The sequence below is a fragment of the Dermochelys coriacea genome, chromosome 3 (assembly GCF_009764565.3).
Source record: "Dermochelys coriacea isolate rDerCor1 chromosome 3, rDerCor1.pri.v4, whole genome shotgun sequence".
NCBI lineage: Eukaryota > Metazoa > Chordata > Testudines > Dermochelyidae > Dermochelys > Dermochelys coriacea.
This window is the reverse complement of record NC_050070.1, coordinates 149112430-149129721: the sequence shown is the minus strand read 5'-3', so window position 1 is coordinate 149129721 and position 17292 is coordinate 149112430. Positions and strand designations below refer to the sequence as shown.

Sequence of the window (17292 nt, the reverse complement as noted above, 5' to 3'; positions counted from 1 at the left end):
CTATGCTGGTCCAAGGTGAAAACCCTAACCAAAGGAGATAGATTAGAACTTGTACTGATCTGAAACTAGAACTGAGCCCCAAACAGAAGATCAGACGGTAACCGTGTTAGTCTGTATCTGAGTCACTCCATGCACCTTAAGAAGTGGGTTTTTTACCCATGATAGCTTATGCCCAAATAAATCTGTTAGTCTTTCAGGTGCCACTGGACTCCTCATTGTTTTTCTGAACAGAAGAGTGCACTAAGAACAAACTACACTAAATAGTAATTACCCTAGCTGGCAAATAAAAGAGAAACATGGAAAAAATCCCAGATTATGGAGAGAAAATAATGAAGGACACTTGTAGGGCAAGGGAACAAAGGCTCTGATACTCATAGCCGGTGGCCAGAAAGGAATTGAAAAGCATTGTGGTCCTCTTTTTATAACCTCTGATGCAAACTTTTTGTGCCAGGGCACACGAACACTCCTGCTTTCTACAAGGTTCCAGGCCCACAGCACTATGGGAACAGGTACCCCTGTAGGGACCTCCATAGTCAGTTCTCAGAGCAGAACCACATCCTAGTTCTAAATTCTGAGTATGAAGTGTATTTACTGCACTTAACTCAACAAGCAATTAAGCTGAATGAAAAATGTTTATTCACATTTACTACAAAGGGTTTTATTTACTTCTCAATAATAGACTCATACCTTTAAACTCTTTTAGAGTGTTAATCTTAAACAAAATACATCTTCTATATCAGTTAGATGAAAATTAGAATTTGTCAAAGTACCACATAATTTCTTAGAGGTTTCTTAATCAGAAGTTTAATTAGAAGTTACTCATAAATCAATTGTTAAATGTTATTTAGTAGTTATTGCCCTGACAGAAGTGTGCATATATTAAATTACCTAACATATGTGACAACTCATTCTATAAATTAACTAAGTGTGGAATATTTCATTTAGGGCGCATTTGTGGAACTCTTAGTCATGTTAGTGAGCACTTACTTGGCTATATTGGGACTATTCATTTAAGTTTTCTCCAAATGTTTGTAAGGGTTGACAGTTGGGCTCTTATTTTTTTCTCTTTAGGAACATCAATTATGATTGTAAATGCTAATGAAATTGAAAATATTGTTCCCACGTGACACAGCAAGGTTGTTAATTTCTCTCATCTCCCCAACTATATGAAATGTATGTTATTTGCATCTTACGACCTCCATTATGTTTGGTTACTTGAATAATAAAACAATCCTGCTGGCAACTTAATACACACTGACAGGATTAAAGAAAACAGCTTTAGTTGCTAATGTAGGTATTGTAATATAATTGAAAAATGTTTATTAACAGTCTCAGTTGTCATTCTAAGGAATAGTCAGTTGATCTTCATCAGCAAATACAGCTGCAAAAATTAACTCAAATCCTTCTATGCCAGCAAGATGGGACTTACTGTAGCAAAGGTATCTAGAATCACACTTCTCAAACACACAATGGTCCAGGTACGGGAAGGGGATGATGCCCTGCCTACACAGGTATGCAGCAACTACTGCCAGAGTTTTGGAGAATACTCTGGGTGCTGTAGAGAGTCCAAATGATAGCACTCTGTATTGGAAATGGTCATGTCCCACTGTGAATCAAGGGAACCATCTGTGGGATGGATGTATTGTGATATGAAAGTATGTGTCTTGTAGGTCGAGGGATGAAAATCAGTCCCCTTGTTCCAGCACCAGTATTATGGTGCCTAGAGTGACCATCTTGAATTTTTGGGAGCATACAAATTTGTTGAGTTTTCTGAGGTCTAATATTGGGCGCCAACCTCCATTTTTCTTTTGTGTCAGAAAGTAGTGGGAATTGAATCCCCTCCCTCTGTAATGAGTGGGAACCAGTTCCACAGTTCCTAGGAGGAGGAGGAAGTGTTGTACCTCCTGCCTCAGAAGGTGCTCGTGGGAGGGGTCCCTGAAGAGGGACAGGGAGGTGGGTTGGGTAGGAGGGCGGGTAATGAATGGGACGGAGTACCCGATAAGATTATCTCTAAGACCCAGCGGTTTTGTGTGATCAGCTCCTACACATGATAGAAATGGCGTAGGTGGTGGCCCAAATGGGCACTGTACAGCTGGTAAGATGGGGAGGTTGTTCAAACCCTCGATCAAAGGTTCTAAACTGTGGTTTTGATGTCGTTGATTAAGGTGCCAAGGGTTGTTGATGTCGAGATGGTCTGTTTGTCTTCCCACCTCGTAGGGTCTGGAGTGAGGTCAGGCGTAGGGAGATTCCCTGGGGCATTGGTAGGGCTGGTACCTCTTCCTCTTTTGAGGTAGTGTATATATGCCCAGTGTTCACAGCGTGGCAAGTTCTTCATAGTGTGAAGGGTCTCGTGTGTTTTGGCAGAGAACAGCTTGTCTTTGTCAAAAGATAGATCTTCTACCTTCATCTGGAGTTCTTTGGGTGTGCCAGAGGATAAGAGCCATGAGGCTCTTCTCATTACGATTGTCGTGGCAGTAGTGCAGGCTGCCGTGTCGGCGATGTCTAGGGCTGCCTGCAGCACCATTCTAGATATTAGCTGTCCTTCGATAAGCACAGTTTTGAGCTCAGCTCTTTTGCTCTCCAGGAGGTCAGCAGAGAATTCCATCAGTTTCCCGTAATTGTCAAAATCATATTTAGCTAGAAGGGCGCAGTAATTTGTAATTCGGAACTCTAGAGTCAATGATGTGTACACCTTACTGCACAGTAGGTCTAGACGTTTGTGCTCTTTATCTTATGGCATGGCCTGATTTTGGAATTGTTTGGCTCTGTGATTTGCTGCATCCACAACCAAAGAATTGGGCTGTGGGTGTGAAAAAAAAAAGTTCATGCCCTTTGCGAGTAAGAAATATTTTCTGTCAGTCCTCTTGCATGTCGGAGGTGCAGTAGCAGGTGTTTTCCATATTGCCTCCTCTGGGTTTGAGAATGGCCTCGTTAATTGGGACAGCAATTTTTGAAGCAGAGGAAGGTTGGAGTATCTTCAGTAGTTTGTGCTAATTCTCCTGAACCTCCTCTTAGGGAATGTCCTGGCTAGTAGCAATTCGTCTAAATAAGTGCTGGAATTGCTTAAGGTCATCAGCTGTTGTGCGCAGAGGTGGCATTATCGCCTTGTGTGGAGAGGAAGAGGGATTGTGTGCAAGGCGCACATCCTCTGTCTCCATCTCAATCTGAGGTGCTTCTGTGTCTTGCTCAGGGGCCACGGAAGTAGCGGGTGCTGGCGATGTGGGTGGAAAGCGTACATCTCCCCTTCGTGGAGAGGAGGTCCTAGAATAATGTGACCTATATGCTGCTCATGGGTCCCAAGGTGGCCATTGGATTGGGAAGGACATGGGGGGAACATCCAGGTTGTCTGTACCACTGGCAGGGCACCTGTTAGGTCTGAGCTGTTCCCCATCTTCCTTTTTGGAGTATGGGGGAGATTGGTGAAGGGAGATGTCTTCAACCTGGTCATCACTGTGCATTGATTTCATCTGCACTGAGTGGTGCTTTGCGGTGCCGTTCGCGGGTGCTGTATGCAAAGTCGGTGCTGTGGGCATTGGTGGTGCCGAAGCTGCCACCAGTGCCGGGGCAGTTATATGATCCATACTGTGTCAGTCGCTGTTGGGCCCAGTGCTGTGGAGGAATCTTGAAGGGTTTGTGTCTCGACTCCTTGGGCTTTGGTGCCGTGGCATGGCTGGTGCCAGAGGTACCAGGAGAATCGTAAGTACTGGCTCTGGGGGCCATAGGCACCGATGATAACGAACTCGCAAGGGACCTCTTCTTTTTATGTGGATCCCCCTGTGGAGAATTAGAAGTTCATTTCCTCTTCTCCTGAGAGGATGGAATGGTGCTTCTTGCGGGCTCAGACCGCATTGGGGAGGGAGCCTTTGGTAGAGGACTTTGTGGTCATCCTTGCCAGATCCTGCATGGAGAGATTTCTCCATGAGGATCATCTTGAGCCTCAGATCCTGTCACGGCGGGCTCTCGACTTCAGGTTGCCACAGTGGGTGCATTTCAATGGGATATGCTCCTCACCGAGGCACCTCACGCACTGTAGGTGCCCATCGGACCTGGGTATTGCCTTGTGGCAGGAATTACATCTTTTAAAGCCAGGGGAGCCTAGCATTATTGTTAAAGAAAGCGGTGTGTTCCTGAAGGGAACACAGGAGAGCGAAAAAAAACCCGGCAAGAGGAGGAAGAGAAGAAAGAAAAAATAATTTTTTCTAATCAACTAACTAACTACGAAAGAAAACACTAAAACGCTAATTTATGCTAGCTATTTTCTGTTTTTAGGAGAAAGAAGTGGCACTGTTCCGAGCTCCGTCTTCGGCTGAGGACAGTAGAAAAGGAACTGAGGGGGCTAGGTTGTGTGCACACTGACCTTCCACTGCAGCGTGGGGCACGGATCACTTGCTGGAGGATTCTCTGCACCTTGAATTCTTTAAACCACGATTTGAGGACTTCAGCAGCTCATACATAGGTCAGGGGTTTGTTACAGGAGTGGGTGGGTGAGATTCTATGGCCTGCATTGTGCAGGAGGTCAGATTAGCTGATCATAATGGTCCCTTCTGACCTTAAAGTCTGATTCTATGAGACAGCTGGGGCACGCACACAGCCCAGCCAGGCACTGCTACTGAGGATGTCCAGTCAACTGGGACACACTGTCATCTGGACTGGAGCACCCACAGGGACAACACTCGAAGAAATGGTGTGAGTTGGGTACTCTCTGGGAGAAAAGTGCACTCCCCCTTGGCTGCCCTGAACATGATACCCATTTTCAGAGAGTTGTTTGGCTGTAGAAAGTGCTCTGAAAATACATTCCCAGCATTGCTCGCTCAGGCAAACTGTTAGTCTCTTCTACCACGTATGACACATGGGCAGCAGCATTTTCAGAAAGGGGTAGTCCCAGAAAGTCTCCTCATATGGTGCCAGAGTGCTGAGAATCAGCAACTGAACCAGTTAGGTTTAACCAGTTAGGCAGCAAAGAGGAACTGATTAAGGAGAGGAATTCCCGATTACCAGATCAGATTGGGGCCAGGTAGCTAATGGGCTAATTAGCCCATCAACAAGGAGACCGGATAAAAGCACACACCCCACCCCTTGGGAGACAAAGTAGTTAAACTGAATGACTGTATAAATAGTATGACAGCATAAGTATGTAAGACGTGGAGTGGTGAAGCACTGTAAATAAACTACACAATGTACGTACAATAGGAAGGTCTCTGAGCAGCCTGTGGGAGAGCAAAGAAGATAGGAGCAGAGAATGCCTGTCACACAAGGGGGCTTGTCTGGGATCCTGCGTTTTTCTATGTAGATGGAGAACTTGATGGGGAAGTTGGGGAAGCCGCTGGAAAGATTTAGTAGGCTGGGGGAGGGAGGAGACGTTACAATGGCTGGTTGAACAGCGGAAGGAAATGCGGAAGACCTGGCAGACCTTCTAGAATTCCCACCACTTGAAGAGACAGTCCTTGCTTACCTGGCAGGGTGAGCAACAAAAAAGCCTGCAGATAATTTATAAGGGAGCAAGCCCAGGTGCAGTAGCAACTACTAAAAAAAAGTGTGGTGAGTCCTGCAGCAGGGATCGGCAATAGGGTGCAAGGCAAGAGGTAGGCCTCTGCAAGACGGGCTAGGCGGAAGACCCTGACACGTTTTTGGTCACATTTGAGAGAGTGGCTATGATGGCAGGATGGGATAAGAAATCCGGGCCCTACAGCTTGCAACCTATTTGGCAGGGGAAGATCAGGCAGCCTACATAGCTCTCAGTGATGAGCAAGCAAAGGACTACAAAGTGGTTAAGGTGGCCCTCCTCAACTAGGTGCCTTTAGACAGAAAAGTACTCGCAAAAATTTTGAGCCAATAGATGGACTGGGAGATTATGGCCCGAGGCTTTTGCCCAAAAACGGAAAGACTGGGCTACTTGTGGGCTGAGGCCGGACACCTAAGGTGTGGCCGATACTATGGACACTCATTTTAGAATAGTTCCTTTAGAGTCTCCTGGATAATGCCTACCTATGGGTCAGACAGCATCAACCTGTCCGGCTAGATGTAGCAGTTAAACAGAGAAGTTTGTAAAGGTGGACATTCCCACAGGGGGTCAGCAATTTAAGGGTCTGGATGGGGGAGGAAGACCAGAGAACCCATAACTGTTAAGGGTGCCAAGAAAGAGGAGGAGGAACACCGAAAGCGTCTCAGGAAATTGTGTGCTACCAGGAACATATAAAAAGAGACTGCCTATATATGGAGCAGTCTCTACCTCCTTCTCGACCAGACCACGCTCAGGAGGATGGGGATAATGCTGAGACAGCTGCTGTGCTGAAATGAAGATCCTATCTCCTTTGCAGATGCTGAGAAACTCTGTAGCTAATATCCAAAATGATTATACTGTCATATGCACAATCCGAACCAGTCAGATAATCTCCTGGACATGGTTAGGAGCATCTTGCTATTAAATATGTACTATTTGTATGTCTGACAAGGGGCTTGGCCTTGATGTGCCTTGCCCTCATCTCCCTCACTTCTACCCAGGTTCCCTGTTAGGAAATTGCCACCAACATGTGGCATCTCCTCCTGCCATCTTCCTCTGTTTCCTCCTTTTTCTGTGCCCCATCTTTCTCCAGTGGGAATCCATTCCTGCCCTCATAGGTCAGACTAAAAGCTCATGGCATTTCCACCACCTTCCTTTTCTAGTGGTCCCAGTCTTCTGACACATCTGATGCCTCTAGCCCTCATCCAGAGCAAGGGACATGGGCAGTGCTTTTGTGTCAGGAATTTGGCAGCACGTACCCCAAAGCATCTGATAGAGAAACTCAGCTTGCAGTTCACATCCCCTAGTGACAGAGGCAGCAGGTTTTGAAGTTTATGTTATGTGCTCTTCAAAACAGTTTTGTTTTGTTTTTTGGTATCACCGTTTCTTTACTTGGCTGGTTGCTATATGTTTCTTTATCCTCATGTAACAAAGTTCTTCGAGTGCTTGTTCACGTCCATTCCAATCAGGTGCGTGCATGCCACATGCACGGTCATCGGAAACTTCTCCCTTAGCAGCTCCTGTTGGGTTGGCTAGGGAGCACCCTGGAGTGGTGCCTTCATGGTGCTCAATATATGACCCTGCCGAACTGACCCGACTTCAGTTCCTTCTTACCATCCATGGCGGCACTGGAACGGTGTTCACTTGCTCGCAAGTGCTCCCATAAAACTAAAACTATGAAGAACGCGGCACAAGATTAAGTGTTGTTAATATAGTTGTTAGTAGTGGTTGGTGACCGGGATTGTTCATATCCTGTCACCCTGCCTTGGGCTGCGGGGCATGCCGCAAGCCCAGGGGTTTAAGTCTTGCGGTGTTTGCCGGAAGCCTATGCCCAATAGTGACCCCCACAACTTGTGCCTTAGGTGCTTAGGGGAGGCACATCAGTTGCAGTGCTGTAAGATTTGTAAGGCTTTCAAGCCTAGAACCAAGAAGGAGAGACACTTCCGTTTAAAACAACTGTTGATGGAAGGTGCACTCCATCCTGCGACACCGGACCGCCCAGCCCCACGCCCAAGTTCATCAGGGCGGAGCGCCCCGGCATCGATCCCTGACTCAGTGCTGAGGAAGGACTCTGGCAGGAGAGACCCTCGGCACCGAAAATCCCTGGCACTGCAGCAAGGAGCAGTGCTCTGGCTCTGCTCCACGTCACTGGTACCACACAAGCGGCCAAAGACGACAGACAGAGGGTGCTCTCCTCAGAGGGCTGCGAGATCATCAGGGAATGTACTGCTGCTCCAGAGAAAAGACTCGGCCACCACGTAGCAGGAACTCGTGCCATCAACTCCGGTGTCCCAAGCACCGTTGAGTCCAGCACTTAGTGACTCTCTGGCAGGGCAGTGCCTGGTGGAGGTGTTGGAGCCATCCTCCATGCCGGATACTTTTGGGGCTGCTAAGGACCTCATTGAAATTATGGCGCCTCAGCCCTCGACCATCAGTGACCAGCCTCCAGCACTGCCTAGACTGGTACCATCTAGAGGCAAGCCCGCGATGATATGGCACTCCTTGTTGCCAGGCTGGCACCGTTCCCAATCCGCATCCCCACAGCACCACTCCCCGGCACTGCCTACAGTACAAGTTTGCGTGACACTGGGAGGAGATCTGCATCTCCCAGGGTCAGCGCCAATCTAGGACACCCTCAGAGGATTGGCACTGTCTCATGGCACCGGGGCACCATACGTGCGGCACCGGTCTCATTCAAGGGACAGCCGGCACCAATCCTCGATGCGGTAATCGCGACATCGATCCCCAACCTCTTCTTCACGGCACCGACTGTCGGCACAGGGGTTGTCGGCACTGCCTTGGTTGTCGCCCTCGGGTTCCTCGGCCGAATCGTTTAATTCAAGGCATGGTAGGCATAGGTCCAGGAAGCGCCAGAGAGATGTCCAAATGGCATGGCAGCCACAGTGACCACCCCCTGCACAATGGCCTTTCTGGACCCCCTGACCTTACCACAAGGCCCAGGGTACCCCTTTGCGGGCTTCCAGGTCGGAGGCCTCGGGACATCACCGCTCCCACTCACCAAGGGATAGACCTGCCCCTCGGGTGATGGAAGCGACCCTCGCCAGGCCACCCCCTCAAACTGCAGAGCAGTAAGGGGATGCAGCTCCAGTGCCACCTGTAGCCCAGGACACTCCCGACTGGGCTGGAACAACGGGAGAGCCTAGCACAGCCTAGGAACAACCAGGACAGCTTGAGGGCCACGAGGACCCTGTACCCCCAGTTATCACATCATCCTTGCCTGATGAAACAATGGCAGGAGCATCAACCTCAGGTCCCCTGCCCATTGACCATAGGGCTCACTAGGATCTACTCCGAAGCATTGCCCATAACATGGGCCTACAGGAGGAGGAGGTAACCAAATAGGAGGACCCAATGGTGGACATCCTCACTCCAGAGGGTCCTTCCAAAGTGGCACTGCCAATAATTAAAACAATCCAGAATAACAACAAAACCTTGTGGCAGACTCCAGCCTCCATTCCGCCCACTCCCAGGGGTGTGGAGAGAGAGTACTTTCTCCCCCAAGGGATATGAGTTTTTATTCTCTCACCCATATCCCTGCTCCCTGGTGGTCTCAGCGGTGAATGAGAAAGACCGCCAGGGGCAACAGGCGCCGGCCCACAAGGCTAAGGAGGCCAAACATATGGACCTCTTTGGCAGGAAACTGTATGCTGCTGGGGGCCTACAGCTGAGGATAACTAACCAACATCTTGGGATGTTATGTCCAAATACAATATACCCACTTGGGATCTCTATTTGGTTCTCCAGACTAATGGGAGCCCCATTTGAACCACTGGCTACATGCTCCCTTTCTCTATCTCTCGTGGAAGGTAGTGTTCTTGGTTGCCATCACTTCAGCCAGCAGGGCGTCCGAGTTAAAAGCACTAACATACAACCTCCCCTACGCGATCTTCCATAAGGACAAGGTACAGCTCAGGCCTCACCCAGTCTTCCTAACAAAAGTGGTACCACAATTCCACATTGGTCACGACATTTTTCTACCAGTCTTCTATTCCAAGCCGCATGCCAATGCGCGGGAGCAGAGACTTCATTCACTAGACGTCAGGAGAACGCAAGCGTTCTACACTGAAAACACAAAATTTTTCAGGAAATCGAATCAACTGTTCATACCAGTGACAGACTGGATGAAAGGCTCCCAGTCTCCTCACAGCACATTTCGTTATGGATCATGGCCTGCATCTGTTCTTGCTTCGACTTCGCCAAGGTTCCAACTCCGCCTATTACAGCGCACTTGACGTGGGCTCAAGCCTCATCCACCATTTTCCTGGCCCAAGTGCCCATCTCTGCTTGAAGGGTGTCTTAACAGAGACTTACTTAAGGCAGGTAGTCAACTTGTTCTTGTAACATACATTAAGCAATGAACTGCTCTGATTGTGCTGAGGAATTATTCTACCTTCACTTCTACACCAACATAACTAGGGCTCTACCAAATTCATGGTCCATTTTAGTCAATTTCATGGTCATAGGATTTCAAAAATCGTAAATCTCATGATTTCAGCTATTTAAATCTGAAATTTCACCGTATTGTAATTGTAGGGGTGTTGTTATTGGTTATTGTGGAGGGGGGGTGTTGCAGTACTGCTACTCTTACTTCTGCACTGCCTCTGGCAGGCTGCTGCCTTCAGAGCTGGGAATCCGGCCAACAGCCGCCACTCTCTGGCCATCCAGCTCTGAAGGCAGTGCAGAAGTAAGGGTAACAATACTGCAACCCCCCTAAAATAACCTTGTGACCCCCCCCCCCCCCGCAACTACCTTTTGGATCAGGATCCCCAATTTGAGAAACGCTGGTCTCCCCCATGAAATCTGTATCGTATAGGATAAAAATACACAGAGGACCAGAATTCACTGGGGAACATCAGATTTCATGGTCTGTGACGCGTTTTTTCATGTCTGTGAATTTGGCAGGGCCCTAAAAACAACACAGAAATAACTCTATTGAAGTCAGTGGAGTTACAAATGTAAAACAGGTATAAATGAGATCAAAATCAGACTCATGGCCATTACTTGTCAACAGTATAATGACACCATGGTTTGGTTTCCTACAAAGCAGAAATTTAAAAAAAAAAAACTTCATATTGACAGCGTGTAATTATTTTTCAGTGAACAGAAAAAACTTATATTGTACTGTGACTTAAATAACAAATTCTTAGGCAAAAAATAAAGCTTGCTTAATCTGAAGTTAAGGTTGAAAGAGCCTCCAGGAAAGGATCAGGAAAAGCTCAAGAAAAAAACATCCTGTATGAGAATGTTACAGTTTTCTCAGAAAAATGCAAATACTGGAAAACCTAGAAATCAAAATGAAGATTCTATTAAAAATATCAAATTAGAAAATGGGAAACATCCAATTAAGGTCAAATTATTTCATAACTTTCCAATTTGAATGTACTTATCTGCCTTATTAGAGGCTTGATCATGCATCCCAGGGCATGGTTGAGCACATGGAGCCCTGCACAGTAGTGCTCAATTCAAAGCCTGTCCATGTGGCAGAGAAGAGGCCTCTATAAAGTGGTAGTTCACACACTACAGAGGAGTACATGGCTACACTGAAGTGTAGGAAGGGAGCCTCTGTCTGAGGTCACGTCTCACCACTTGCTGCGGTGGTAATACCATTGGCTGAGCTGGCCAGTCTTAGCTCAGGAGGGCAGGCTGTGTTTGGGGACCATTGTTCTTGTTGTGAAGCTTCTGGGTTTCTGTAGGGTCTTGCCTTCTGCCACCGGCAGGATTTAACTCAATGCCAATAATGGCTTTTAAAAAGCTATCCTGTATTACCACTTCTGTCTAATTTGGTTTCTATTTATAGTTTCTGTTGATTATGTTTGTGTGTACAATATATACACAAACATTTAAGAGCTGTTTGAATGATGGGGCCTGATTCTCCTCTCACATCAGTGTAAATTAGGAGTAACTTGGGAAAGGAATCCTTTGCCCTCCCCTTCCCCCATACTGCTCTGCAGATGCTACTGCAGCCTCAGGAAACGTAGACTTAACATCCTTCAGCAAAATAAAAAGTCTGAGCCTGATATTTTTCATAAAAAAGCAACAGAAGAAAAATTTTATGAAACTACTTTTATATGTCATAAAAGACCAGTAAGGGTACAAACAGCTGTTTGCTTTGTAGTAAGCTATGCTAGACCGCTGCCAATATTTTGAACTCAGTTACACTAGTTTCTCCCAAGCACAATCAATGAGCCAAATTCATCCCGTAACTGCAATCAGTGGAACTAGGCCTGGGATTAATTTAGCCCAAAAGATTTACCCAAAACAAATGAAGTTAATTGTTGACAAATATCTTACCTTGACAAAAGGTAGCATTAATTCTCTTGTAACCTTGGGGGCATTCCACCATTTGGGTGTATCCAGGGTAAGCTGGGGAAAAAAAGAAAACTATTGGTTAGTTATTACAATGCATGACACATTTATATGGAGAGCATCACAGTCAAATTACTATATAATTCTATCAAAAAAATTTACATTTACATTTTTAAGGATGCATAGTTAAGTACTTAAAAGTCAGGAAATGCCAACATTTAGGTTGTACATGCAATCTGAACACTGTCTCTTTCTGTGTATGCATTACTACAATTTTTAATTACTCAATCAAATACCATTTTGCAGATAATATGACATAACACCATGACAGGAATTCTTTGAAATTATGGCTTATCTAAATGGGAAGTTATTGCAATAAAAAGACCAGGGTATAAATCTCGATGCACCAGCTTGCTAAATGGCAACATCCCATATGGACACTGCTATAGCATGCTAAGCCCCACTCCAGGACTTTCACACCCTGACGCAATCCCTTAGGAAACTTTCTGTTTCATTCTACTCATTTTCAAAAATGACTGAATCATCCTTGCTGAAAATACAAATATCACTTTCAGGAAGTGGCCATGCTGGAAAATTTCAGCCTGGAAGACAATTTTAGAAATATTCAAGCTAATGAAATCAGAGTTAGAATAGGAACCTGAATACAACCTTAACGATGGCAGTTGTTGCTGCTCCCACTATAATAAATCTGAACATATCTGAGATCCATTGAAAAATATAGGCTGTCAAATATTTTATTTTTATAATAGTGCAACTATAATTATAAGAAAGGAAACAGACTCATGCTTTATCTTTTTAATCTTTTTGAGTTTTAAAAGACTGTCATTTGTTGGCTATTAATTATAAATTATCTAATGCGAATTATAAAGGATAACAACACAAAATGAATTCACTTTAGCCAAACTAGAAAGTCTTCAGCTAATTAATAGTTTTGTTTCTATTTATTGTTTCTTTCCTCCAAGATATATTGTGATGTTGATTTTCTAAGTCTAATCCTGAACAATAACATTATCTTAACTATCTATATTAACATAATATGATAACAATAATATTATCTTAATTGGCACCGTGGTAATACAAATTAATAATAATAATAGTCTCAGATGCAGCTTCCCTGGATATATTTTAAGCAGAAATAGATCTGTTTCTTCATGGGTTGATATTTGTCACAGTTATGGGGCTAGCTACACCTCTTTCCCCTTCCTGATCTCTCTGACTGCACCACCTCAGGTGCAAGTATCTTGCCTTTATCTATCGCCTTCAAGTATGCTGGAGTGAAATTATGTAATTCACTCACTCTTAGACCAAGCCCTTCCTACTGTACTGGATATATCAACCGTGCTTACCCAGCAGGACCAAGCTAGTCTTGGTACCTGCAGTTATTTCCATTCAGGAGTCTGTGACCACTGGTATACAGGGACAAAACAGCCTTCTTAAAACCGAATCATTATTTATTTTAGCAGTGCAGACTAAGCATTGAGAGAAAAAGGATTTTCATAGATTCCAAGCCCAGAAGGAACCATTGCGATCACCTAATCTAACCTGTATAACACAGGCCATAGCATTTATCAAAAATAATTCCTAGAGTAGATCTTTTAGAAAAACATCCAATCTTGATTTAAAAATGTCAGTGATGGAGAATTTACCACGACTCCTGGTAAATTATTCCAATGGTTAATTAGCCTCACTGTCAAAAATTTACACCTTATTTCCAGTTTGAATGTGTCTAGAGTCAACTTCCACCTATTGGGTCATGTTATAACTTTCTCTGCTAGACTGAAGAGCACACGTATACTTACAGATGTAATGAAGCTCCTCTTAACCTTCTTTATGTTAAGATAAGTAGATTGAGCTTCTTGAGTTTATCACTATAAATCATGTTTTCTAACCCTTTAATCATTCTCATGTCTCTTCTCAGAACCCTCTCCAATTTATCAACATTCTTACTGAATTGAGGGCACAGTATTCCAGCAGTGGTTGTACTAATACCAAATACAGAGGTAAAATAACCTCTTCTCTAATCCTACTTGAGACTCCCCTGTTTATGCATCCCAGGATCATATTAGTTATTTTGACCAGAGCATCATACTAGGAACTCATGTTCAGCTGATTATTCACCGACCCCCAAATCTTTTTCAGCATCACTGCTTCCCGCAGGTGAAGTGGAATATGGGGTGTGTTGGGTTAGCTCACAGTTGAGTAATGTGGGAGATGGATAAATTTCCTACAATTCTTTCTTATTCATTTAGCAAGTAGTAATTATTGACAAGCATTCTGAATGGACATCAGCTTCCACTTGTAATATAACACTGTACAGTTTGATTCAAAGGTTCTCTTGTTAAAAAAAGCGAACTTTGACATATAACCTGTTTCTATTTTCTGCTCATATTTTTCAGTATTATTAAGCCTGTGGGCATACAAGCCACAAAAGCTGTTTCAAGACAAGGTGTATGTACATTATAGGGTTTGTGGTAAAATACCTTGTTCGCCTCAGTAGGCTCAGTCCTTTTTAGCCTTAGAGACTCAGGTTTGGGGCAAGGCGAATCCTTATAGGTGGCACAGGGTCCTGCTACTCCTCTCCTCAGTCAGTCCTTTGTGCATGTTTTCCTTCCCTTCTGGGGAGCGAGTGCAGCCTCCCTACTGGGAAGATTTGGTGTCTTGCTGTAAAGAGCCTACTGGCAGCTTCCCTACTCCTCTCACTCTCTCCCTCCTACCACCCAGGGGAGGGTTTAAAAAGGTCCCAAGTAGTTGGAGTCAGCTGAACCTAATTGGTTCCCTAGCAACCCCTATCTCAGTTGAACCTTATTGCCCCATGGTTATCTTTCCTCAGTGGACTGGGAGGGGCCTTTTAATCCCCTGGGACTAATTACTACCCCCCTTTTGTAGCTGTGTGTCCTGGGTTTACCACAGGTTGTAGACCTGATTCAGTAAAGTACTTAAGTATGTGTTTAACTTCAGGTACATGCAAAAATCCCATTAAAGTCAACAGGATTTAAGAATGTGTCTAAAATTAAGCACATGCTTTAGTACTTTACTGAACAAGGAAAGAAAAGAGGATAGAGATAGTGAGACTTAAGCACATACTTGAATACTTTTGCTGAATCAGGGTCTTGCAGACAACCAAATGCTAAATCCAACCTGCTCAAAAACTGGCCTTTAAAAAATATTTCAGTCTCAAGTAAAGATCATAAAGCACAAAACCATTAAAGAGAAAGCCATGGAAAGTCTATTTTCTTCCAAGATGACTACAGTATGGAGAGTAATACCAACTTAGCAAAGGAAAACTGACAAAATGACATGGGAATAATCTGACCCTGAATCTGCATCCTGTGAATGAGTCAACAGAAGACATGGATACAATTTAAATGTCAAACTGTTAACAGTTTATTTGATTTTCTCCTAATCTGTATTGGCAGTTTTTAGGATCAGTCAGTTTGCTCAGCTTTATAAGAAACAAGTCAGCATTTTAATGCTTAAAAAAAAAAATCTACTGAAGGGCTGTAGGTGGACGTGGGTGTGTGAATGAAGAACATGAACACATCATATATTTACAAACTCCACACCCATTACTCACTTGGGTAATTTCTCCATGCTTACCATTGCCAAAAATCACAACATTGTGTGTATCCTTTTTTTCCAATACCTCTGTTAAAGAAACCAACCCTTTTGCATCATGATACTAATGAGAAGACTTAAATATTAGTATTTCATATCTGCTATTCTATTTTTACATATATGCACCAGGCTCTTTATCTCTGTTTTCAATGGTAAATTCTTTAATCCTACATATTACGTGGTTATGTCTATTCTTTTCAACCACTGAGAAATTCTTATCTTCATAATCAAAATATAAGAATATCTGGTGCAATACAGATCCTCAGATATGTACAGTATATTTTTTATAAAATCCCATTATAAACGGTTACATTTATTCTTTGGAAAAGTTTGTTCTACAGAAATTTAAGTCTTTGATGCAACTATGAAGCACAATTTGGCACATATGCCTGAAAGTAAATAAGGAAGTGTTATTTACTCCTTCTTATAACACAAAAACTAGGGGTCACCAAATGAAATCAATAGGCAGCAGTTATAAAACAAACAAAAGGAACAGGTTTCAGATTTTTTCACACAACACACAGTCAATCTGTGGAACTCTTGGCCAGAGGATGTTGTGAAGGCCAATACTATAACAATTTTCAAAAAAGAACTAGATAAGTTCATGGAGAATAGGTCCATCAATGGCTATTAGCCAGGATGAGCAGGGATGGTGTCCCTAGCCTCTGGTTGCCAGAATGGGTGACAAGGCATGGATCACTTGATGATTACCTGTTCTGTTCATTCCCTCTGTGACACCTGGCATTGGCCACTGTCAGAAGACAGGATACTGGGCTAGACAGACCTTTGGACTGACCCATTATGGCCGTTCTTATGTTCTTAAAGACACCCAATGAGTGCCTTATGTGGAAGCAAATCATAAGATTAGGGGACTCTGGGACACAAATACACTACCTCATAAATCAATGGGCCAGACCGAGACAATAATTACTGCAGATTCCCTTTCTGGGCTGTAAAAAACTCCTGACAAAACTACTCCCGCAGAGCTCTTGTGCTGCCCGTGAAAGGGCCAATCACAATATGACACACGGTTTTTTCCTTTGAGAATGTTTAAATAAAAATGCATCCCTAAATTCATGGATAAAGATATGCTACACCATACAAAATAATTAATATATTTCCTTGTGTTAAGTATCCCATGTTGATAATTGGGAAAGGAGTGTGGCCTAGGGAATACAGTATTAGACTGGGACTCATGAGACCAGCATTTTATTCCCTGCATTGCCACCAGCCAGCTGGATGACCTTGGGGAAGTCACTTTGGCCTCTCTTTGTGTCAGTTTCCCCACCTGCAAAATGGGGATAAGGATACCTTCTTTGTAAAGTGCTTAGAGATCTATTGTAAAGTGCTTAGAGACAGGCATAAAATAAATTCCCATTGACTTTAATGGGGCCAGGATTTCACCCCAGGTCTTTCCTCCCCAAAGCCATTTCAGAACTTGGTATAATTATTTATTATTAAAGTTATGAAATGTTTCAATAGATTAGGTTTACATTTCATGAGAATCATTTAATAGCTATTTTTCACTATTTTACATTATTATGTCAAGTTGTAGCAAAAATATTGGGAAAGTCTTCATGGTACCCTAATTGTATAGATAGCATTCGAACAACAAATGTAACTGATATTTTAGAGCCTGGAAAGCTTTGGCATTAAAACGCAAAAGTTCATTCAAGGTCTCAAGATGTCATTGTATTTTCTCTAAGTTGGAACTGGTGCCTCTATAATTTAACATTTCTAAGTCCAGCTAGGCTATGCAAGATGATTCAATATCATTATCTCCCTACACTGAAAAAACACAATGAAGCATCACTAGCTCAGTCAGAAAA

The 17292-nt window shown here is 43.9% G+C and overlaps 1 protein-coding gene across 8 annotated transcripts in view; it reads right to left on the bottom strand.

Annotated features, from left to right (window-relative positions):
• The window catches only part of LTBP1 (latent transforming growth factor beta binding protein 1), a 391697-nt gene that overhangs the window by 168564 nt on the left and 205841 nt on the right, over positions 1–17292 (bottom strand). For all 8 annotated transcript variants that reach the window (XM_038397049.2, XM_038397051.2, XM_043511538.1 and 5 more), the window contains one exon: positions 11813–11884. In XM_038397049.2, coding sequence (XP_038252977.1) covers positions 11813–11884 — 72 coding nt within the window. The remainder of the gene's footprint in view (positions 1–11812; positions 11885–17292) is intronic.